The following is a 24,572-nucleotide window of genomic DNA, read 5'->3' as shown; positions in this document are numbered from 1 at the left end:
TTTTGGGTTGCAATTTGAAATTTTTGAATATCAATTCGAAATTTTGAGTTTCAAGTGGGAATTTTTAGTTTTAATTCAAAATTTTGAGTTTTAATTCGAATTTTTGAGTTTTAAGTTAAAATTTTGAGTTTCATATACAAATTTTGAGTGGCAATTTGAAATTTTTGATTATCGAGTTGAAATTATGAATTTCAAGTTGAGATTCCAGTAGAAATTTTGAGTATCAATTCGAAATTTTGAGCTTCAAGTTGGAATTTTCAGTTTCAAGTTGGAATTTTGAGTTTCATCTTCAAATTTTGGGTTGCAATTTGAAATTTTTGAATATCAATTCGAAATTTGGAGTTTCAATTTGAAATTTTTAGTTTTAATTCAAAATTTTGAGTTTTAATTCGAATTTTTGAGTTTTAAGTTAAAATTTTGAGTTTCATATACAAATTTTGAGTTGCAATTTGAAATTTTTGATTATCGAGTTGAAATTATGAATTTCAAGTTGAGATTCCAGTAGAAATTTTGAGTATCAATTCGAAATTTTGAGCTTCAAGTTGGAATTTTCAGTTTCAAGTTGAAATTTTGAGTTTCATCTTCAAATTTTGGGTTGCAATTTGAAATTTTTGAATATCAATTCGAAATTTTGAGTTTCAAGTGGGAATTTTTAGTTTTAATTCAAAATTTTGAGTTTTAATTCGAATTTTTGAGTTTTAAGTTAAAATTTTGAGTTTCATATACAAATTTTGAGTTGCAATTTGAAATTTTTGATTATTGAGTTGAAATTATGAATTTCAAGTTGAGATTCCAGTAGAAATTTTGAGTATCAATTCGAAATTTTGAGCTTCAAGTTGGAATTTTCAGTTTCAAGTTGGAATTTTGAGTTTCATCTTCAAATTTTGGGTTGCAATTTGAAATTTTTGAATATCAATTCGAAATTTGGAGTTTCAATTTGAAATTTTTAGTTTTAATTCAAAATTTTGAGTTTTAATTCGAATTTTTGAGTTTTAAGTTAAAATTTTGAGTTTCATATACAAATTTTGAGTTGCAATTTGAAATTTTTGATTATTGAGTTGAAATTATGAATTTCAAGTTGAGATTCCAGTAGAAATTTTGAGTATCAATTCGAAATTTGGAGTTTCAATTTGAAATTTTTAGTTTTAATTCAAAATTTTGAGTTTTAATTCGAATTTTTGAGTTTTAAGTTAAAATTTTGAGTTTCATATACAAATTTTGAGTTGCAATTTGAAATTTTTGATTATTGAGTTGAAATTATGAATTTCAAGTTGAGATTCCAGTAGAAATTTTGAGTATCAATTCGAAATTTGGAGTTTCAATTTGAAATTTTTAGTTTTAATTCAAAATTTTGAGTTTTAATTCGAATTTTTGAGTTTTAAGTTAAAATTTTGAGTTTCATATACAAATTTTGAGTTGCAATTTGAAATTTTTGATTATTGAGTTGAAATTATGAATTTCAAGTTGAGATTCCAGTAGAAATTTTGAGTATCAATTCGAAATTTGGAGTTTCAATTTGAAATTTTTAGTTTTAATTCAAAATTTTGAGTTTTAATTCGAATTTTTGAGTTTTAAGTTGGAATTTTGAGTTTTAAGTTGGAATTTTGAGTTTTAAGTTAAAATTTTCAGTTTCATATACAAATTTTGAGTTTCAATTTGAAATTTTTAGTTTTAATTCGAAATTTTCAGTTTCAAGTTGGAATTTTGAGTTTCATTTTCAAATTTAGAATTGCAATTTGAAATTTTGAGTATCAATTCGAAATTTAGAGCTTCAAGTTGGAATTTTGAGTTTCATATACAAATTTAGAGTTGTAATTTGAAATTTTGAGTATCAATTCGAAATTTAGAGCTTCAAGTTGGAATTTTGAGTTTCATATACAAATTTTGAGGTTGCAATTTGCAATTTTGAGTTTCGATTTGAAATTTTTAGTTTTAATTCGAAATTTTCAGTTTCAAAAGCTGGAATTTTGAGTTTCATATTCAAATTTTGAGTTGCAATTTGAAATTTTGAGTATCAATTCGAAATTTTTAGTTTCAATTCGAAATTTTGAGTTTCAAGTTGGAATTTTGAGTTTCATATACAAATTTTGAGGTTGCAATTTGCAATTTTGAGTATCAATTTGAAATTTAGAGTTTCGATTCGAAATTTAAAGTTTCAATTCGAAATTTTGATTTTCAAGTTGGAATTTTGAGTTTCATATTGAAATTTAGAGTTGTAATTTAAAATTTTGAGTATCAATTCGAAATTTTCAGTTTCAAAAGCTGGAATTTTGAGTTTCATATTCAAATTTAGAGTTGCAATTTGAAATTTTGAGCTTCAAGTTGAAATTTTGGGATTCATATTCAAATTTTGAGTTGCAATTTGAAATTTTTGAGTATTAAGTTGAAATTATGAATTTCAAGTTGAGTTTCCAGTTGAAATTTTGAATATTAATTCGAAATTTAGAGTTTCAATTTGGAATTTTTAGTTTCATGTTGAAATTTTCAGTTCGGGTTGATTGAAAATTCAAAATATTTTGTTGCAAAATTGTAGAGACAGTGATTTATTTGAAAAATTACGTTTTACGGACGATTTAGGATGGTAAAAAGACATTCGGCACGATGTTAATACAATTCCAGTATTCTCCCCCCAAAAATAATGAATTTTTTGTTTGCGTATAATTAATTTAATTCATGTAATGATAATTTTGAAAATATGAGTATTAAATTTGAAAATTAGAACAAATCTTAAAAAAATCATTCGGAAAATACCAATTAATTTTTTTAATTTTTCAATATTGCCCCCTACCCCCACTAAATAGTGATTATTTTTTGTCTTTGTATAATAATCATGAAAATACCATTTTGTATTTTTTTTAAACTTTCCAGTATTTAGCCCCCCCCCCCCATAAATAGTGTTTTTTTTCATACCCTCGGATAGTGGCAATTCCAAAAATATGAAAAAATAAAAAAAATTGTAAAAATACAAAGTAATTTGGAAAATATGTAAAATGGAATGTGAAACTTTTTTTCGAATTTTGTAAAAATGTTCTAAAGCAACTATGGGAGTTTTTTATTTTTTTAATTTTCGCCAAAATCGTCCGTACTAAATAACAAAATTGAAATGTTGCTAAAAAATTTTTTTTAAATTCTTCGTTTTATTTTTTGTTCTCTCTAATGCTTTTATTTACTTACTACTAGCATGCGATCTACGGCCACCTTTTTTAACGCCAAAAAGCCTCTCTTTCTGCCACATTTTCAGGAAATTAGGTATGAAAATTTAACCAGGATCAAATTGTCACTTTTTGATGTTTTTTTTTTCAAAAAAAATCAACAGCATGTTTCCATTTTTATTACAATATTCATTGTTTTGAACAAAAAATTTAGAAATAGTTTTCAAGGTAATGCAGAACGTTTATCAAATTAATTTTTATCATATATTATACAGAGTTAGTCGAAAATATAATCATACCTTATTTTTGTTAAAAAAAAAAAAATCAAATTATCCAAAAATAATTTGTCTTCTTTCTAAAATTGATGGGATTTTGATTTTTTTTCAAACCAGTGCACGTTTAACACCATCCTTTTTTCTTTTTTTTTGAGTTTCAAGTTGAAATTGTGAGTTGCAATTTGAAATTTTTAGATTCAAGCTGAAATTTTTAATTTCAATTAAAAATTTTGAGTTTCAAGTAGAAATTTTGAGTTTCATGTTGATATTTTGAGTTTCAATTTTGAAATTTTGAGTTTCCATTTTAAATTATGGGTTTCAAGTTGAAATTTTGAGTTTCAATTTTGAAATTTTGAGTTGCAACTTGAAATTTTGAGTTTCGATTTGAAACTTTGGGTTCCAAGTTAAACTTTTTAGATTCAAGTTGAAATTTTTAATTTCAGTTCAAAATTTTGAGTTTCAAGTAGAAATTTTGAGTTTTATGTTGATATTTTGAATTTCAATTTCAAAATTTTGGGTTTCAATTTGAAATTATGAGTTTCGATTTGAAATTATGGGTTTCAAGTTGAAATTTTTAAATTCTGTTCAAAATTTTGAGTTTAAATTTTGAAATTTTGAGTTTCAGTTTGAAATTTTGGGTTTCAGTTTGAAACTTTGGGTTTCAAGTTAAAATTTTTAGATTCAAGTTGAAATTTTTAAATTCTGTTCAAAATTTTGAGTTTCAAGTAAAAATTTTGAGTTTAAATTTTGAAATTTTGAGTTTCAGTTTGAAATTTTGGGTTTCAGTTTGAAACTTTGGGTTTCAAGTTAAAGTTTTTAGATTCAAGTTGAAATTTTTAATTTCAGTTCAAAATTTTGAGTTTCAAGTAGAAATTTTGAGTTTTATGTTGATATTTTGAATTTCAATTTCAAAATTTTGGGTTTCAATTTGAAATTATGAGTTTCGATTTGAAATTATGGGTTTCAAGTTGAAATTTTTAAATTCTGTTCAAAATTTTGAGTTTAAATTTTGAAATTTTGAGTTTCAGTTTGAAATTTTGGGTTTCAGTTTGAAACTTTGGGTTTCAAGTTAAAATTTTTAGATTCAAGTTGAAATTTTTAAATTCTGTTCAAAATTTTGAGTTTCAAGTAAAAATTTTGAGTTTAAATTTTGAAATTTTGAGTTTCAGTTTGAAATTTTGGGTTTCAGTTTGAAACTTTGGGTTCCAAGTTAAACTTTTTAGATTCAAGTTGAAATTTTTAATTTCAGTTCAAAATTTTGAGTTTCAAGTAGAAATTTTGAGTTTTATGTTGATATTTTGAATTTTAATTTCAAAATTTTGGGTTTCAATTTGAAATTATGAGTTTCGATTTGAAATTATGGGTTTCAAGTTGAAATTTTTAAATTCTGTTCAAAATTTTGAGTTTAAATTTTGACATTTTGAGTTTCAGTTTGAAATTTTGGGTTTCAGTTTGAAACTTTGGGTTTCAAGTTAAAATTTTTAGATTCAAGTTGAAATGTTTAATTTCAGTTCAAAATTTTGAGTTTGAAGCAGAATTTTTGAGTTTCAATTTTGAAATTTTGGGTTTCAAGTTGAAATTTTGCCATTAGTAGAAATTTTTAATTTCAGTTCAAAATTTTGAGTTTCAAGTAGAAATTTTGAGTTTTATGATGATATTTTGAATTTCAATTTCAAAATTTTGGGTTTCAATTTGAAATTATGAGTTTCGATTTGAAATTATGGGTTTCAAGTTGAAATTTTTAAATTCTGTTCAAAATTTTGAGTTTCAAGTAAAAATTTTGAGTTTAAATTTTGAAATTTTGAGTTTCAGTTTGAAATTTTGGGTTTCAGTTTGAAACTTTGGGTTTCAAGTTAAAATTTTTAGATTCAAGTTGAAATGTTTAATTTCAGTTCAAAATTTTGAGTTTGAAGCAGAATTTTTGAGTTTCAATTTTGAAATTTTGGGTTTCAAGTTGAAATTTTGCCATTAGTAGAAATTTTTAATTTCAGTTCAAAATTTTGAGTTTCAAGTAGAAATTTTGAGTTTCAAGTAGAAATATTGAGTTTCAATTTTGAGTTTCAGTTTGAAATTTTGGGTTTCAAGTTGAAATTTTTAGATTCAAGTTGAAATTTTTAATTTCAGTTCAAAATTTTGAGTTCGAAGCAGAATTTTTGAGTTTCAATTTTGAAATTTTGGGTTTCAAGTTGAAATTTTGCCATTGCAATGTTGATTTTTTCAACAAAAAAATTAGAAATTGTATACAGGGTAATGCAAAACACTTATCAAATTAATTTTTTTCATATATTATACCAAGTTAGTCGAAAATATAATCATACCTTATTTTTATCGAAAAAAAAATCAAAATGTCCAAAAAAAAATTTGAATATTTTCCAAAATTGATGGAAATTTGATGTTTTTAACCAATGTACGTCTAACATTATCCCTCATCCCTTTTTTTTGAATTCCTAGCTGAAATGTCAAGTTTCAAGTTGATATGAGTTTGAATTTGAAATTCCAAGTCGAAATAAACTTTTAATATTTTCCAAAATTGATGACATTTTGATTTTTTTTTTTCTACCCAATGCACGTTTAACACCACCCCTCATTCTTCTTTTTCGCATTCTAACCCTAAATGTGTAGCATGTGTCTAACAATTAAAGCCTCTCCTCTCAGGTGAAGATTCCCAACATTCCTCGAAACCCTCGCTACCGAAACGGCAATTCTCCCAAACGCAATCCGAACCGGAAACCACCGATCCCCCGGCGGCGACTCTACCGACGAGTACCATCTCCTTAGAACGATCGGTGACTTTTACCGAACCGAAAATTAAAGTTATACCGCCGGTAAGCAGCCGATCGGCGTTACTGATGCACATGCATACCGAATATACCAGTATTACTGACGAATTGGAATCGGTTTGTGGTCTATTTAGTCCGCCGAAGTCGCCCGGATTGTTGAGTCCGCCTAGGCCGGAGCAATCGCCTCCAAGTAAGTTTGTGCGTCGGCGAGGAAATTAAATACAGTAATCCGCCAGAATGTTTTCCGATTAAACGTCCCGAAAATTGTACGTATCACCGACATTTTCGACATAAATATCCAGTGGAATCGATTTGGCAACGTCGCGTATCACTTGAATTAGTTTTTCGTTAAAAAAATGATGTTTCCGATAAAGCAGGAATCTTGGCAACATCGCACATCGTTAAATGTATCTCTCTTTGAAAATCTACGAATTTCTAGACGCGACGTGAACTTTTGTGGGAAATTTGGCAACAACGCATACCGTTAGATAACTTTTTAATTTAATTAATCTCGAACCAATGACTTTGCATCCGAAATATATATTTCCGATCATCTCCGAAAAACGACCGAACTCGGCAACATCGCATACCGTAGAATCAATTTTTTTTCGATAATTTCTAGAAATTTCGAGGAATGACAATATTACTGTATTTAATTTCTAATCGAAACTGAATGTCGCTTCAAATATATCGATTAAAATATATTTTACGAATTAAATATGCAAAATTGTGATACGCGGTGTCCTAAAAAAACATCAAGGGGGATAAATATATTCGTAAAATTGAACCTTTCGTTACCTCACCCTATATACATATCTATATATATATAGATATTTAATTTTACTAATCGCTGCTGTGTCCCTAACCTCACTTCCGCGACTATTATAGAAGTTAATAAAGGCTTGGGGTTCTCGTAGTATATACACGGTATTCTAACGAATATTTACGAATCACCCTATATATTTGAACTAAAATTAACAATCCGACGTTTAATATTTTGATATTACGTTCATCTAATCAAGGTACGCGTAAGAGAAATCCATCGGAAATGTCGAATCCGGAAATCGCCCTCAATTTGGAAAAGGAACATCTTCGTAGTGCCGAAGAAAGCGACTACATGGTTATGGAGAACTTGATCCAACGTAGGTACAGCGAAGAAGACGAAGAAATCGACGATGACGTCATCGAACGGCCGGCCGGTAGAAACCCCACGCTATTAAAAGTCGTTACAGAAACTAGGGAATTTCGAGTCAACTCGTGGCCGGTTCGCGGAGCTCTTCTTCAGAGATCGTCGGCCGTTGAAGAACCCCCGACACCAATCCGACACATAGGTAACGTCAAATTTACTAATTTATCTTTTTATTGCGATAATTTTTTCAAAAAAATTATTTTAGCTCTTCGATGACTTTAAAATTGCTATAAATTTCTTCTTGTTTGGTGTACAGGTTCGAGCAGTTCGTCGACTGATCGCCAAGATTCGACCGAATCCAGCGACAATACCGCAGCCGCCATTAATCAATTCCCCATGCCGCAACGGCCGTCGATCGTTATAGATTCCTCTCAATTACCTACCCTTCAAAGGGAAGCGCTCCCTACGGCCGAATCGAAAGGAAGTCTCCATATGCAATCGGAAACTATGTGTTAGTCGATAAATATGAAATTGTACGCTCATTTTGGAAATATAAATTTGAGGTTAGAAACATTTTTAGTTATTCAGATATGTCTCTCGAGAAGTTGGGTGATTTCGGAAAAGTTTTGATTACGAATATTGAAATTAACAATATTCACATCTTGAGGTTTTTGGGGGAAAATGTTTTTTTACCAAAATTAGAAGAAGATTGAAAAAATATCTAAAAAAATTTTGTTAAACTTTTCAAAATGCGAATTTGGTTGATTTTTTGCAAAAACAACTCGAGGAAATGAAAATTTTAGGCAAAATAATTTTTGTAGACCAATTGGTACTAATGAGTAACGTTTTTTCAAATGAAATTACTGACATAATCAAAATTTGGGATCTTGAAACGGAAATATATCATTTGAAAGGAAAAAACGAGTTTTATTTATTTTTATTTTTATACACGCAATGCCATCATTTCGACAATACACAAACCTCACTATTTAATCTACTCTACAGAAGAAATCAGTAGAATTGATAATGTAGTTTGGATATTCTAACATAGAGAGCGCCACCGATATTATTCTAATTTTAAATGTCGTAGCGTCGTCTCTTCGATAGCAGCACCATCTTTTTGATAGTACCCGAACCTAGCGTTTGAATCTATTTTACAGTGAGAAATCTGTACAATTGTTAATTTAGTTTGGACATTGTGGCATAGAGGGCGCAGCGGATATTATTCTAACACTCTTCCTTTGCTCTATTTGACTTTTTAATGAACGCAGCGCCATCTTTTCGATGGTACCCAAACTTTGCGTTTAAATCTACTGTACAGTGAGAAACCAGTAGATTTGATTTTGAAGTTTGGACATTGTAGCAATAATAATAAGGTAATAAGGGTTGAAATTGAAGGGTTTCCATAGGGTCAATTAAATAAAAATTTTGTATAAATTATTTATTTCACAAAAAAAAAATGAAAATATTAATAAATAAAAGTGTATATACATTGTGTAAAAAACAATATGGTTAATAAATTGATCACCAATAAGTGTACCCCAAATAACCGTCGGGGGTTTCGAATTTCTTTTTTTGCGAATATTCCATCATCAATAATTCTAACCTAAAAACGACATGAATAAAGACCATTATGACGTACATCGATATTAGATTAAATATATACGAGGACAAGTCAAAAAATAATCTAACCTGGTTACTGATCCTCCGGTACATTTTTCTCTGCAACTCGGTAAGAATTTCTCGACTATTATGCGTAGTAATTTATGAAATGCCATTCCGTAGTGTAAGTCTAATTCAAATCCGGCGGTTTCCAGAAAAGTATGTACCAACGTTGCCGATATATCAACTTCAGGTTCTAATTTCAATGTCGACGCCAACCATCTCCAACCATTTTTTATATTATAGACGTTAACGTGACCTTTTTTCGGTTTGACAACCATTATAGCTGCGTACAGACGCATCAAACCTAAATATGTCGTTTCTTTAATGGACGACCCTGTATTTTAGTCGGAATTTGAAAAAAAAATCCTTTCTTTTAAATGAGACACCCTGTATTTTATGACGCATTTGTAATTTTTCCATTACAAAAACGAGAAATTGTCGTAGGTTAATATTTAAATCTAATACAGGGTGAGTAAAAATTTGAATCGGATTTTTTTTATATTTCATGTTTCACCCTGTAGAGTGATTTACCGCCGCCATAGTTTTCTATAAATTATCGAAATTCACAAAATATGTGGATTTTATTAAATTATTTTAATTTAATACAGGGTGAGTCACAACGTAATCACGATTTTTTCGATTACTTTTAAATGAAACATTTCATTTGGTTATATACGCATTTCATGAGACACCCTGTATATTCCGATTTTACCATCTCCTACAGTTTTCGTTAAAATTTGCGTACTTAAATTATTGAATATAATACAGGGTGAGTCATAATATAATCCAGATTTTTTCCACTACTTTTACATAAAACACCCAGTATTTTATGACACACCATGTATATTATCCCGAATACTTTCCGAAATGCCCTATTTATAACATGTACGTTGATAATATTGATGGATACACTTACCCGTCATCCGTTTTAGAAACTTATCCTGCTTTTCGATTTGTCCGTTCTTATATTGGTACCCCTTTTTCATATAATATTCCTCGTCCGATTCGCCCACTTCTCTAGGCACGTTGAACGGCACCAAATACGGACAAGCTTTATAAAAATGTGCCAACAACAATTCCCCGAACGTGGGAAATTCGTTCCATAAGGAAACGATCACTGTGGCGTAACAAAACGCCGATTCAGCGTTACTAGAAATGATCAAATCACTTTGTAAAATGAACCGTTTTGCTAATAAATTAACGCAGAAGGCCACGCCGTGCTGATGCGAGGAAGCGTTTATTCTTTTATCAGTTATAATGACGTCTTGGCCCTTCAAAAGCGAGTACAATTTGTTGTATTTATCAGAAATGTGTTCGGGATTGGCCCCAGAAAGGGAATTCACTGGAATGTTAACGGCTTTCTTGCAATCAAGTATGAAAGGTTTCTGATCGGGATCACTTTCCATATCTTTAAAATTCGATGTGTACTTATCGTAGAATTCCATATATTTGGTGTACATGTCGAAATTTTCTAAACTGACGTATTTTTCGACGTTTGTATGTGACGCAATGTGTTCTGTCGACGCGGCTTTTTGTTCATTTTTATTAATCTCGTTAACGATATCGTTAATTTTAATTTTTATATTTCGTAATTGCGTAACGATATCGTCGGCTTTTTTTACTATTTCTTCAGTTATTTTACCGTTTTTACATTTGTTTACTATATCATCGAAATCGATCGAAAGAGATTTAAGAGATTTGAAATAATCGGTTGCTGAATTTTTAAGATCATCTTGATTTAAACATGTTTTTAATATCAACAAGATTTCTTCGTAAATATTTCTAAAATCTACTTGTAACTTCTATAAAATAAAATAACTATACTAACATTGATAATAGAAAAAAAATTACTAACCTTAATTTTATCCATACATTTATAAATAATTTGTCTCTCCTGTTGTTTCTTTTGTATCTCATTTTCACGATTTTGTCTACGTAATTCCAAATCTTTATAATACACATTAAGCTGAGCTTGTGAATTCGAAGATTTTTTATCGTATTCTTCGAGAGCTCTTATAATATCGTTTTCTTTCTTCTGTATATCTTCTATAAATTCTTTCTGCTTCTTGATCCACTCATTTTTACTATTTAATTCTTGTTGTATCGTAAAATCTTCAAATTTTTTTATTCTCGCTTGAATGTTGTTGATTACGGTTTTTTTTCGTTGAAGTTCTAATGCTTGTAATAAATTATCAAACTGAACTTCGGAAGATTCTAGTTTCTGATCAGTCTCTTCACTACAACTAGTATTAATCGATGTACTACTACACACGTCTTCTTTTTTCTTCGATGAAGCATCATTTGCTGATTCTAACGTACTATTAATTTTTTCTAATTTATTTATAATAGATAATTTCAACTGGAATTCAAATGAAAGTGCATCTTCCATGTTTACATATAAAACTAAACGTATGGTCATATAGATTAGAACAATAAATTCCGATAATATAAACAACCAATCAGAGCTATTTTTTACAACGCTTTTTCAAAAAATTCAAACAATATTTATTTATTCCATAATAACAACCACTAATACACAATAACATTAGTAATTATTCGATATTTTAATACTATAAATTTAATTTACTAATATATGTTATAAACAAAATCGACGGTATGTCAAAACGTGTGAATTGTCATTTATGTCTAAACACACCGAGGTGTATTGAGAAAAAAAGTGTAAAATATTTCTATGATATATAAATTAAAATTTAATAATAATTACTGTGTATTTATCATTATTATTAACTCATATTTAGAAAATAGAAAAATTATAATAAGTTATTTTAATAAAGATTTTTCACGAAACTTTAAGTGAAATTTATTTATGAATTATACCGTCAAAATGAATTATCTATAGTTGCGATCGGGAATGTTATTCGTGATTTGTATCACGTGATTATATGTTGTACATATTGATTGTGGTGATTGCCGAATTTATGCGCTGAACGTCGCAAAAATAACCTCACTTTTCTAATGAAAAATTACTTATCTGCGTGAAAAGCTCATAGAATGTCAAATATCGCTATGTATATAGTTCTCCCCATATTTCGTACAGTAAAGTATATAACACATTATAAATTATTCAAAATCGTTCATCACCATTCAAATTTCTTTATATACATGCACTTATAAGGTTATGTTTACTTGCGAACCAGCGTCATGTTCTCATTCATTCTGTGCAGTATTAAATATTTATATAGCCAAACACAAACCGAGCAGAGACATCGAAATAAAGTAAATTGTCGAACGATACCAAATAAGTCATCAGATGTACATAAACGAACGCAGTTTATATCTATGGTTTTACTGAAGTGTCATTCAAATTAGGTTATGTAGTCAGATTTTTATTCCCAATCCACCTAGGAAAATTTTAATCTATTAGATATAATGGAAACTTTAAACGGAAGTGACGAATAGAAAATTATCCCATACCAAATTTATCAAGTTACTAATAATAATAAAAGCATCTAAATTTGAAGATATTTAAACACCTTTTTACATCAATTTCGAACATAAAATGGAATATATTAGCCCGGAAAACGTTTTGAAATTCCTAGATCTAGTTCACAGACTGAAGCATAGTAGTAGAAGAGGCTGGGAGCTTTGTCAAGTAAACAATCACGAACAAATAGCGAGTCACATGTACGCAATGGGAATAATGACTTTTTTACTAGGAAACGATTCCCAATTAGATAGATTCAAATGTTTACAATTGGCCCTGGTACACGATTTAGCCGAATGTATCGTTGGAGATATCACACCTCACGATAATATCTCGGAAGAAAAGAAACACGAAATGGAAGATGAGGCGATGAAAGAATTGACGAGTTACGTGGGAAGTGAAATAGGATCGTTAATTTATAATCTTTATAAGGAATACGAAGCTAAAGAAACACCGGAGGCTAAATTTGTTAAGGATTTGGATAGATTCGATATGCTTTTCACGGCGGCTCATTACGAAAGTAGAGATCAAACTCCGAATAAATTACAAGAATTTTTTGACGCAACCGAAGGTAAATTCAACCATCCGTACATTAAAAAATTGGTGGAAACATTGGAACAAAGAAGAAAGAAGGAAATCGTTTCTGTTGAAAATTCAAAGTGAATTTAATGGTTACCTATTATTGTGTTAATTTTTATAGATTTTTTATATAATTTGAGTTTTGAAAATAAAGTTTAAGTTATCAGTTTTAATTTGGAATAATAATACATTCAATTTTGATATACAGGTCAGTTAACGTGTTGAATGATACATTTCAACGATGTGTTTTTATTTTATCGCCTCTAAAATTGAATTAAATGAGTTATGCGTATTAATTTAGAGGTTTTAAACCTATAAAAATATCCGTAGAAGACCTAAAGGAGCTAAAAATTACTTTTTTTAACACATAAAAGAAGTTCACCTCCATTTTGATTAGGTTTAATTTCTGTATGAGAGGTAGATATAAAATAAATCTACCCATACTTTAATAAATAATGGATTATAAAACTTTCACTTTCCTTCCTTTAAATGGCTACTGTTACTTTAACGTAAACGTTGGTTTTTTGTATTCGAAAATTTTGATGAAAAATAATGTTGTACCTGCTATTATTTGATAAATAAAAAAATGAATATATAATTTTTGTTGTTTTTATGAATGGGAACATATTTGTTTAGTTGATATAAAGTAAAAGTTATATTCACGGTAAACGTACTCTTAAGCATAATGAATTTAAACGTAATTTTTATATCGATCATATTATTTAATATTATTTGTTATTGAATATGAAATAACTTACCGTAAAATAATAAATTGGAAGATATTAAAAAAGCAGATTTCTTTGAATCTAAAAGCAAATAATCAAACTACGAAAATTAGGAGACGATAAAAAGTGATAGCTGTCAAAAATCAAAGTAGATCCTTATGAACGCACAGTTTATTACTATCTTTTTAACATTATGATCCATCCATTATCAGTAGAAAAGGTTAGAAGATATTGAGTATGTGATCTAATTTTCACTAATCAACTGTATTTAAATATATTAAAAAACAATTTTTTTTTCGTTTATGATAGAGTATTAAAAAAATGAATAGATGGGGTTGAAGTTTTTGAATGGTTTTTATTGTGGAAAAAATAAGCAATAAAACACTTTCGAAATTAAATATTTTTAATAAACACACAACTTTTGACCCAAAAAATTTATTTCTTCATCTCATAGTTAATTTACAAAAATTTATATTCACATTTTTCACTGAAATAATGTCTGCATTATGTAAAAAATAATTATCAACGAAATTAATAATAAAAATTTATATGTTTTTTCTTAAAATAATGACGCCAATTTGTTATTAAACCGAAGTCATGCAACTACCTAGAAGACAATAAAGTTCAAAAATCACCTCGAAATGACTAATGGATATTAAAAAAATTGAAAAAAATGAATATTTACCTTAAAACTTCTTGTTACACACATTCAAAAAAAAACTGTTTTTATAAATTTAATAAATTCAATCTAAACAAGCTGATTCTTTATCCTCTTCTGTATAATACGGGGATGTTTTCGATATTTTTAAACCGAAAGAATACCCTCTTTCATTAACTTGAACGCAAATCGGTAATTTGGGGTAATATTTAGGTCCTGGGGATGTTTCCTTTTTAGTTAAACCAACTTTAGGTCGTATTGTATACATCGGAGGTTTCTGTTTGTATAAATTCGTATTCACATTTGAATATTTAGGACCTGGCGTTTCGAATTTCGTCAAAGGTTTTATTTTGGGTCGCCTAAAAATGTTGTCAATAATTTTACGATCGCTGACATATGACAGATGAATCACGTCGTTGCCACGTTGGAATATTTTGATACAAGTTGGTGATATTATAGTTACTTTCAAGTCGATATAAAAAGAAAATAAAATTAAAAATTTCAAAGATCGTATCTAATTTAACGTGATTAAATAGAAATTCCAACTTTTTATTATATACACTGTTGAGTTCACTATATTTGAATAGTATTTCGTTAAGTGACTGTTAATCCCATTATAAACATATAAGAGGCCAACGAATGACAAAAATTAGTAAAGAAGAATTAAAATTAGGTATAGTAATGATTAAAACAATAAAAAAATTAAATTCATTGTTAAGAAAAAAAGGTTTTGGAATTAAAATTTTGGAGTAAAGAATTAATTTTTCTATAAAAAACAACGAAAAATAAAAGATTCGATTTGAAACCAAAAATTACGAGGTGAGTACTATATATAATTACAAGGTGAATGCGATATATACTTACATGGTATAACAAGGTCTGTTGTACAAATCAGGAACTTTACACCCTAAAGTGGTGGGAAGCATGTATTTGTCAGGACCGGGGGTTACGAATCGCGTAAGGGGAGGTTTTCTCGATTTAATAGTGTAACAAGGCGGTCGTTGATCTTTCATTCGCGGGCATTTTTCGGGACTATAAGCACCCGCGCCAGGACCGACGAATGGTTCTAAGAAAAACGGGAAATTAACGCGTAAAGTTGATATTAGATTCGGGTTGTGCACTTACTCAAGGGTTTAGCTCTAGATTTGATCGAATAGGCAGGAGGGGAAGTTTTTCCTACGCGCGTGAGGCGTTCTAAATGGTAACAAGGTCCCGGGCCCAACGGTTTACCTAAAGGTTTTAGTTTTGGTGACATGGTGTATTGGGGGTTGCGGTATTTCGTAATGTCATGTTTCGGATAACCGACGACTGGAGGGAGGCTGTATTTATTCGGGGCGGGTACTGAAAATAAATTAACGTGAAACTCGTTATCTATGACGGAAATTACGTGTACAACTCACCTTCGAATTTTGCCATTTTTTATGATGAAATATGCGGTTAATGAAATGAATATAAATTTTTGGGGTCAAATTTTTTTCTACATTAAATTTTGATTAATGACAACTGAGTTTTTTTTGTTTATAAATATGAGGAATGATCCAGTTAGTTAGGTTATTCTTCTTTCTGTCATATCTTGTCTTTTACCTATAGGACTATGCAGCCAATAGTGGTGGCTACGAAATTAAACGTCAATTATAGCAGCGAAAGTGAAGGGAGGGGATGAAAATTACAGAAATTAGATTGTTCTTCTTTCTGATATAATTTGTCTTTTACCTATAGGACTATGCAGCTAGTAGATACAAGTTTGTTTCGGGTTTGTTTAAATGCAAAAAAAGGAATAAAAGGACATATACAGGATGGAAACTGCAAATTTCTATCTAATTTTTTGTGATACGGGGGAAAGTTGAAATGTTTTCTGGAGAAATTGTTTTTTATCGAAAATTTCGGATAAAAATGAAAATTTGTATTTATCGGTGTTGTTATACGAGGGGCGGACGAAAATTTGTTGGGTATTAATTATTGTAGAGGCCACTGTTGAATTTTTGGTAAACGGAGAGGGGGAAATTTCGAAGTAAATATTCATTATTTTTGTTTTGATCCTCTTCGCGACTATTTTTAAACGTTATTTTTTCTACGACATTTTTTTTTGGTTTCATAAATCAAACTCGCGTAGTTGAATTATGAAAATTCGGCATACGAGGGGTAGCCGAGAGTGTGTGAAATTGGTTATCATAAATTGGTGGCCGCAGCTGAAATTTTGGGAAGCGGAGAGGGGGAAAGTCCGAAGTAAATAATTTTTTGTCCTTCACACAACGGTTTTTACTCATTATTTTTTCTGCGATGTTTTTTTTAAAAAAATCCAATTTACGTAGAAGAATTATGAAAAAATTGATCCGCGTAATTATCTAGGTTATTATACAAGAGGCAAGCGATTTTTTTCAACTCGCGTAATGGAATTGTACGGGGGACAGGCAAAGTTTTGTGGGGTATGATCACTACTGATATCTTCGGGAACGGGGAGGGGGGAAATCTCGAAGTAAATGTTCAAAATGATCGATTCATAATTATTTTTTCTACGACATTTTTTTTGTGTTTGGACCGGCTAGAAATGCGAGTAATTTCCAAAATAATTCAGGACCGGTTTAGGGGGGTAATACAATTGCTATTTGGACGTTTTTTCCATTTGGGTTTCAAATTAACGAAAAAAAACGATTGTTATTAAAAAATTATATTTTAAAAAAATGCGTTATAAAATTTTTTTATATTAATCTATTAATAAATAAGAAAAATTGTGATTGATACCAAAAATTAATAGAAACGACAAAAAAAAATAATTTTTCGTTCTTTTAAATCAAAATTCAAGTACCACCATCAAGGAAATTAACCAAATTGTGGGTTATCAGGACTTGAACCCCCTAATATACATTCAAGGACTTAAAATTACTTTTCAAGTCCAAAAAACGATCATAAATCGACATTTTTGTAAAAACTTCACGCTTTTTTGGACTGAAATAAAAATTAGAAACTTTTTGACCCAAAAATAAAAAAAAATCACGTAGTTTCATAAAAAACGTCATTAGAACGTCTTCAATGGCCTCCATCAGTTCCACGATTATTATTACGAAATATGTCTCAAGGACGAACCAATAATTACGAGGGCGGTAGAAAATATTGCAAAAAACACGTAAAAAACGAACTTACCACCATAAAAATAACAATTTCCAATTTTTTTTGTTCATCCATGATTATTACGAAATATATCACAACAACGAACCAATAATTACGAGGGTGGTACGAAATATTGATAGAAACACGCAAAAAACGAACTTTTCACCAAAAAAAATCGCACTTTCAAAGTTTTTTTTGGATCTTCCACGATCTCCCTCGGTTCCTCCATGATTATTACGAAATATATCACAACAACGAACCAATAATTACGAGGGCGGTAAGAAATATTGGGAGAAACACGCAAAAAACGAACTTTTCACCAAAAAAATCGCACTTTCCATTTTTTTTGGATCATTCACGATCTCCCTCGGTTCCTCCATGATTATTACGAAATATATCACAACAACGAACCAATAATTACGAGGGCGGTAAGAAATATTGGGAGAAACACGCAAAAAACGAACTTTTCACCAAAAAAATCGCACTTTCCATTTTTTTTGGATCATTCACGATCTCCCTCGGTTCCTCCATGATTATTACGAAATATATCACAACAACGAAGCAATAATTACGAGGGTGGTACGATATATTGGGAGAAACACGCAAAAAACGAACTTTTCACCAAAAAAATCGCACTTTCCATTTTTTTTGGATCATTCACGATCTCCCTCGGTTCATCCATGATTATTACGAAATATATCACAACAACGAACCAATAATTACGAGGGTGGTAAGAAATATTGGGAGAAACACGCAAAAAACGAACTTTTCACCAAAAAAATCGCACTTTCCAAGTTTTTTTTTGAATCATTCACGATCTCCCTCGGTTCCTCCATGATTATTACGAAATATATCACAACAACGAAGCAATAATTACGAGGGTGGTACGATATATTGGGAGAAACACGCAAAAAACGAACTTTTCACCAAAAAAATCGCACTTTCCAAGTTTTTTTTGGATCATTCACGATCTCCCTCGGTTCATCCATGATTATTACGAAATATATCACAACAACGAACCAATAATTACGAGGGTGGTAAGAAATATTGGGGGAAACACGCAAAAAACGAACTTTTCACCAAAAAAATCGCACTTTCCAAGTTTTTTTTGGATCATTCACGATCTCCCTCGGTTCCTCCATGATTATTACGAAATATATCACAACAACGAAGCAATAATTACGAGGGTGGTACGATATATTGGGTGAAACACGCAAAAAACGAACTTTTCACCCAAAAAATCGCACTTTCCAAGTTTTTTTTGGATCTTCCACGATCTCCATCGGTTCCTCCATGATTATTACGAAATATATCACAACAACGAACCAATAATTACGAGGGTGGTAAGAAATATTGGGAGAAACACGCAAAAAACGAACTTTTCACCAAAAAAATCGCACTTTCCAAGTTTTTTTTGGATCTTCCACGATCTCCATCGGTTTCTCCATGAATATTGCGAAATATACCACAACAACGAACCAGTAATTACGAGGGTGACACGAAATATTGGGAGAATCACGCAAAAAACGAACTTGTCGCCAAAAAATCTCTTTCCAAGTTTTTCTGGATCTTCCACGATCTCCATCGGTTCCTCCATGAATATTACGAAATATACCGTGACAAGGAAATAATAATTACGAGGGTGGTACGAAAATTTTGGAAAAAAACAACTTTTTAGCACGAAAATTTGACGTAACGAATTTTTTTTTGGTATGAATCACCGAAATGTTATACAAAAAAGCCGTTCGCGTAAAATTTGTTATATATACATAGGGTTAGGAAAGTTTGCCGCCGGTGGTTAAAGCGCCGCCTTTACCGGTCCATTCTTCGTTGAATTTGACGTTGCAACCCAAATCTCTTAAAGCCGCTTTGATATCGTATTCGATGTCTTTGAATTTTTTCAAATCCGATTGAAGAATTTCATCGATACCGAGTTCGATGAACGTCTTGTTTTGGTAACGGCTCCTGGATACCATATTTCTGACGGCGCGACTCGCCGATTTCTATTAACCATCAAATGGACGATAAAAAGTGATTTTTTCAACCTACCTCGTATAATTTGAGTACAAATCGTCAACTTTATGCTATTTTTCGTCCGTTTTTATGTTTTTACGTCAACTTTTAGTTGTTTGGTTCATTATTTCTCATGAAATGAGTGAAATAGTTGAGAAAATGAAAAGCAACGACTCTATTTTGGTTTTTTAAACGCCCCTCGTATAATTTATATAAAAATTCTAGTGTTTATATTTTGTTTCGTCCGTTTTTATGCTCGATATGTCATCTTTTAGTTGTTTGGTTCATTATTTCTCATATAATTGGTGAAATAGTTGAGAAAGTAATTTTTCAAACGCCCCTTGTATAATTTATATAAAAATTTTCGTGTTAAAATTTTTTTTCGCCCATTTTTATACTAGATACGTCACCGTTTATTTATTTGGTTATATAAACACGAGAATTTTCATATAAATTATACGAGGGGCGTTAAAAAGACCAAAATAGAGTCGTTGCTTTTCACTTTCTCAACTATTTCACTCATTTCATGAGAAATAATGAACCAAACAACTAAACGGTGACGAATCGAACATAAAAATGAACGAAAAAAAATATAAACACGAGAATTTTTATATAAATTATACGAGGGGCTAAAATAGAGCCGTTGCTTTTCACTTTCTCAACTATTTCACTAATTATATGAGAAATAATGAACCAAACAACTAAAAGATGACGTATCGAGCATAAAACCGGACGAAAAAAAATATAAACACGAGAATTTTTATATAAATTATACGAGTGGCGTTTAAAAAACCAAAATAGAGCCGTTGCTTTTCACTTTCTCAACTATTTCACTAATTATATGAGAAATAATGAACCAAACAACTAAAAGATGACGAATCGAGCATAAAACCGGACGAAAAAAAATATAAACACGAGAATTTTTATATAAATTATACGAGGGGCGTTTAAAAAACCAAAATAGAGCCGTTGCTTTTCACTTTCTCAACTATTTCACTAATGAATGAGAAATAATGAACCAAACAACAAACAGTGACTTAAAAAATTTTAATACGAATTATACGAGGGGCTTTTCAAAAACTAAATTAGCAAATTAGCGTCGTTGCTTTTCACTTTCTCAACTATCTCATTATTTTAATTTTTAAAAGACCCCTCGTATAATTTGTAAAAAATTTTCGTTTTTAAATTTTTTTCCTCCCATTTCTAACCTCGTTACGTCATTGTTTAGTTCATTATATTACAGGATGGTAACAAATGAATCAAATTTTCAAATATACGAGGTAAATGGAAATTTTAAATTACCTGTACTTCCTTATTATCCGGATACATTTTCATTATATCGACAATGGCGGCCGGTATATCGGCTTCGAATAACGTTTTGCTATTTTCCGGTGATCTGAGGGTTAAAGCCGCTATGGCAGTTAAACCGGATACTGCGGTTGAAACGTTTCCCTTAAATATTAATTTTTAAATCAAAAAAACGAATAATATCAATTTCAACAGGGTGGTTCGATGTAAATGACTCACAATTATTGTGCGAAGAAAAAAAATTACTAAATTACGATCAAAATGGAACCAAAAATATCGAAAAACTGAATTTTTTTTCACTAATTATGATCAAAATCGATTTTAAATCACAACTAGCCTTAATCAGTACAAACATATAGTTTTTTGAATCTTTTTTACCAAAAAAAATGCTGAAATAACAAAAATATTGGACTCAAAATGAAAATTTCTGGATATATTTCACTCAAAATGGTTAATAACTGACCTTATTCCCTGTTAGGGCTTTCGTAATAGTGGGGGCCATATTTTTATGTAACATATTCGCTTTACAGATGTCGTTACCAGCCAAACATTTGATGAGTTTGAAGCACTGCTTGTTGATTCTCTAGAATTGATGAAACATAATCGGTTTCGGAGTTTTTTTAATAGTTATTCGATTGAAATAATCAAAATGTTCTAAAAAGTCATTTTCTATTATAACTGAATTGAAAATTTGAAATTTAGATTCAAATTGTGAGTATTGGTCCCATTATGCCCTATCTAGGTTTCCCAAAACATGAAATCGTAAAATAATTTTGTTAATTCCATTTTTATCTATGTTCTATGATAAAAACTGCATAAAAAAATCTAAAATATTTGTCTATTTACAAAAAGAGACTTTATTTGTTGCTGTTACACAAGAATATTTGATTCAATATTACAGGGGGACGTACAAAAGTATTGATAAGTTCTCTTATATTACTATTTATTTTCATATCATATTAAAATGTCAAAAAAACGTTTAAAAAAGTCCTTTTCAACGATAATTACATCGTAAACTGAAAATATACATTGAAATTCAAAGTATTTGCCCCGTTGTGCTACACTTAGGTCCACAGAAACATGATATTGTAAAGTAATTTTGTTCCCTCCATTTTTATCCATTTTATATGGCTGAAGTTGCGTAAAAACAACTGGAACGTTTGTCTATGTACTATCGAGAACTTTTAGTACAAGAATATTCGATGAAATGTTACAGGGGGTCATCCAAAAGTAGCAATATCTCCCTATTTCACCTATTCTTCCAATTCTCTTATTTAGCAGTAGTTCATTTGTACCATCACAAATATTTTGATTAGTTTCCATCTCATAGTGCAACTTTCTCCTTTTAAGGGTTGTTTTAGCTACGAAATTGAATCAAATCCATTTTTCAGCCTCTTCAGATCAAAGATTATGATCCAAACGTTAGTTTCACCACCATTTTTTCTACTTTTACTCTTACTTCAAAAAACCAAATCCCTTTTGTGTATTTATTTTTTTGAGAGACGATTACACCTTATATATCAACCCCTTTTCAGGTCTCTGCAATACCCTTCAGCTATTTCAACCATGAGAAGTACCCTGAAGATTAGATCATGATAAAATTGTAATTTTTCCATTTTTGGAATGGAAACGCATAAAAACCACTAGAAGTTTGCCTATCCACTATTAGAGTCTTTATTAGTTGGTATTACAAGAATATTTGATTAATTATTGCACGGGAATGTCCAAAAGTATCTCTTAGTTTTCTTTTTTCCAATTTCTTGTTGATATTACCAAAATTAAAGAAAAAAATTAAGAGCACCTAGAGATATATATAAATGTACCCCATGTGCAATTTTTCCTCTTAAATTTCCCATTTTAACCCTCCATCATCACTAATTCCTCAAAATTTTTACCTGACGACCCAAATAAGGATAATATAACCCTCATCAGCATTAATTAGTTAAAATTTGCGCTGAAAACCCAAATAAGGAAAATATTATTGCGTTTAACAAACAGAGAATAACTAAAGACACCTTAAATGAATGAAATATTGTGGAAAAAAACAAAAAATGGCTAAAATTAAAAAATTTTAGAATAATTAAAAAAATTACCTCATTACCACTAAAATGATTCATAACTTCGGCTATCATTTCAATACCCCCGGCGTCGTGGACCTTTTTACAAAATTCCGTCCTCACCATCAAAGCCGACACCGTCAACATCAAATCGTGTATGAAAGGCTCGTCGCCTTTAAAACCTACGAAAATAATCCAATGTAGTAAAAACCACCCCCTGAACGATTTTCCAACCCAACTTACGTGCCATCAATTGAGTCAAAGGGCACAATATCTCGCTGGCTATGATTCTAGCATGTTCGTGGGCCTTCCCAAACTCTACTCTAACATCGTCGTCCAATACCAAAGATCTACACACTGCCAAAACTTCCCTCAAAATATCCGAGCTACCGTCGTTCAATAAATCTTTCAATTTATCCAAAATGTTCGCGTCGAAAATATTTTGTCTGAAATTTACAGTTTAAATCACGATTTGACATTAAATCTATTAGAATTGAATCACCTGTTGTTTTCGTGTAATACGCAACAACTTTTTATCCATCTCAACGTTAATTTCTTAACGTCGAAGTCTGTTTTTATATGCAGAAAAGTGAGCATCAATTTAATACCTCGTTCATCTAATAAATCGGGTTGTTTGTTCATTAGGGAGATTAAAGTCTTCAAACACGTTCTTTCGACTGCCACATACGATTTTTTCACTTCCAATACGTCTAATAGGGCGTTATACGCTCCGGCTTTACCTAATACATCCACGACAAATGATTAACACTTAATTTTATCAAAATATTTGACGTACCTACACCTACTCTATTTACTAGCCCTTTATCACATTCTTCTTTGATTATTTCCATTTGGTCCATAAGTTCTTTATCGGGGGTATCTTTTTTAGTTAATTTTTTTAATTTAGTTATTTCCGTTTCGATGTTTGCTTTAACCGAAGGGGATATACTGAGTTCTTTTATAATCGAACTTAAATCAACACCCTTTGAATAATTTTGTGTTAATTTATTATACTGATGATTGAAAATGTTACTTACTTGACTTTCGAATTGTTTTACTGCTTCTTGTAACGCTTCTTCGGGTTCTAGCCCTAGGTCTTCGATGTTTTCACGTACTGCGTTATCGAAAGTATCTTGTGATATCACTAATACCATTTTTGTTTGCTGTTGTATCGAAATTTGAATAAATACAACACAAACTATCTTTATTTTTATGTATTTGTTAAGTATTTACCTTTTTTAGCAACAATTCTTTTGATATTCAGTCGTGTCATTCGACAAAAACTGACAGTTAACTAATGACATATGACATTTTGACTTTAAGTAGCGTTTACACCTTGTTATTTTTAGTGTACTCGGAACCCTACAGCAATTACACTTGGGTTCTTGTGATGGGAATTTATAATAAAATATTTCCATGTAAATATGTTTTTTGATCATCAGTATTAATAATTCATCATCATCAGTACTCGAAACGCTAGAACTTCTTCAGTATTAATAAGGGAATGGGGAATTTATTTTTATTAACAATTAAACAGTTAATTATGCCACTGAAAAAGTGTTATATATTTTGTCACTCTAAGAGTACACTTTGATTTCATAGAACTATAATGAAATTTTCACGTGAAATCCACACTTTAGGGTATTAGCGTCGCATACATTTTGGTACTCAAAGAGTA

The 24,572-nt window shown here is 30.2% G+C and overlaps 5 protein-coding genes across 33 annotated transcripts in view; 2 read left to right on the top strand and 3 right to left on the bottom strand.

Annotated features, from left to right (window-relative positions):
* The window catches only part of LOC130442582 (transient receptor potential cation channel trpm), a 112,066-nt gene extending 103,247 nt beyond the window's left edge, over nucleotides 1–8,819 (top strand). For 16 of the 29 annotated variants that reach the window (XM_056776815.1, XM_056776826.1, XM_056776814.1 and 13 more), the window contains 4 exons: nucleotides 3,181–3,249; nucleotides 6,083–6,397; nucleotides 7,230–7,538; nucleotides 7,653–8,819. In XM_056776815.1, the coding sequence (XP_056632793.1) occupies nucleotides 3,181–3,249; nucleotides 6,083–6,397; nucleotides 7,230–7,538; nucleotides 7,653–7,852 (893 nt within the window). In that variant the 3' untranslated portion in view covers nucleotides 7,853–8,819. The remainder of the gene's footprint in view (nucleotides 1–3,180; nucleotides 3,250–6,082; nucleotides 6,398–7,229; nucleotides 7,539–7,652) is intronic. The other 13 variants (XM_056776833.1, XM_056776830.1, XM_056776829.1 and 10 more) reach the window with 2 other exon arrangements.
* Nucleotides 8,763–11,649, bottom strand: LOC130442585 (mRNA export factor Gle1). Its single transcript, XM_056776840.1, has 4 exons — nucleotides 10,857–11,649; nucleotides 9,918–10,803; nucleotides 9,029–9,305; nucleotides 8,763–8,942 (listed from the first exon to the last, which is right to left on the bottom strand). The coding sequence occupies exons 1-4, from the start codon at nucleotides 11,418–11,420 to the stop codon at nucleotides 8,861–8,863; spliced, it is 1,809 nt and encodes a 602-aa protein (XP_056632818.1). The 5' UTR covers nucleotides 11,421–11,649; the 3' UTR covers nucleotides 8,763–8,860.
* Nucleotides 11,650–12,301: 652 nt separating this feature from the next.
* LOC130442581 (5'-deoxynucleotidase HDDC2) lies at nucleotides 12,302–13,618 on the top strand. The gene has a single exon (XM_056776809.1). The coding sequence runs from the start codon at nucleotides 12,522–12,524 to the stop codon at nucleotides 13,107–13,109; it is 588 nt and encodes a 195-aa protein (XP_056632787.1). The 5' UTR covers nucleotides 12,302–12,521; the 3' UTR covers nucleotides 13,110–13,618.
* Nucleotides 13,619–14,169: 551 nt separating this feature from the next.
* LOC130442579 (outer dense fiber protein 3-like protein 2) lies at nucleotides 14,170–15,943 on the bottom strand. Its single transcript, XM_056776807.1, has 5 exons — nucleotides 15,809–15,943; nucleotides 15,534–15,749; nucleotides 15,273–15,474; nucleotides 14,436–14,767; nucleotides 14,170–14,357 (listed from the first exon to the last, which is right to left on the bottom strand). The coding sequence occupies exons 1-4, from the start codon at nucleotides 15,822–15,824 to the stop codon at nucleotides 14,494–14,496; spliced, it is 708 nt and encodes a 235-aa protein (XP_056632785.1). The 5' UTR covers nucleotides 15,825–15,943; the 3' UTR covers nucleotides 14,170–14,357; nucleotides 14,436–14,493.
* Nucleotides 15,944–17,060: 1,117 nt separating this feature from the next.
* Nucleotides 17,061–24,190, bottom strand: LOC130442575 (armadillo repeat-containing protein 6 homolog). The gene is made up of 8 exons (XM_056776798.1): nucleotides 23,932–24,190; nucleotides 23,691–23,877; nucleotides 23,397–23,634; nucleotides 23,138–23,340; nucleotides 22,931–23,076; nucleotides 21,301–21,420; nucleotides 20,832–20,981; nucleotides 17,061–19,519 (listed from the first exon to the last, which is right to left on the bottom strand). The coding sequence occupies exons 1-8, from the start codon at nucleotides 24,046–24,048 to the stop codon at nucleotides 19,292–19,294; spliced, it is 1,389 nt and encodes a 462-aa protein (XP_056632776.1). The 5' UTR covers nucleotides 24,049–24,190; the 3' UTR covers nucleotides 17,061–19,291.
* Between the last annotated feature and the right edge of the window lie 382 nt (nucleotides 24,191–24,572).

The sequence above is a fragment of the Diorhabda sublineata genome, chromosome 4 (genome assembly GCF_026230105.1).
Source record: "Diorhabda sublineata isolate icDioSubl1.1 chromosome 4, icDioSubl1.1, whole genome shotgun sequence".
Taxonomy (NCBI): Eukaryota; Metazoa; Arthropoda; class Insecta; order Coleoptera; family Chrysomelidae; genus Diorhabda; species Diorhabda sublineata.
This window is presented reverse-complemented; position numbering and strand designations above follow the sequence as displayed.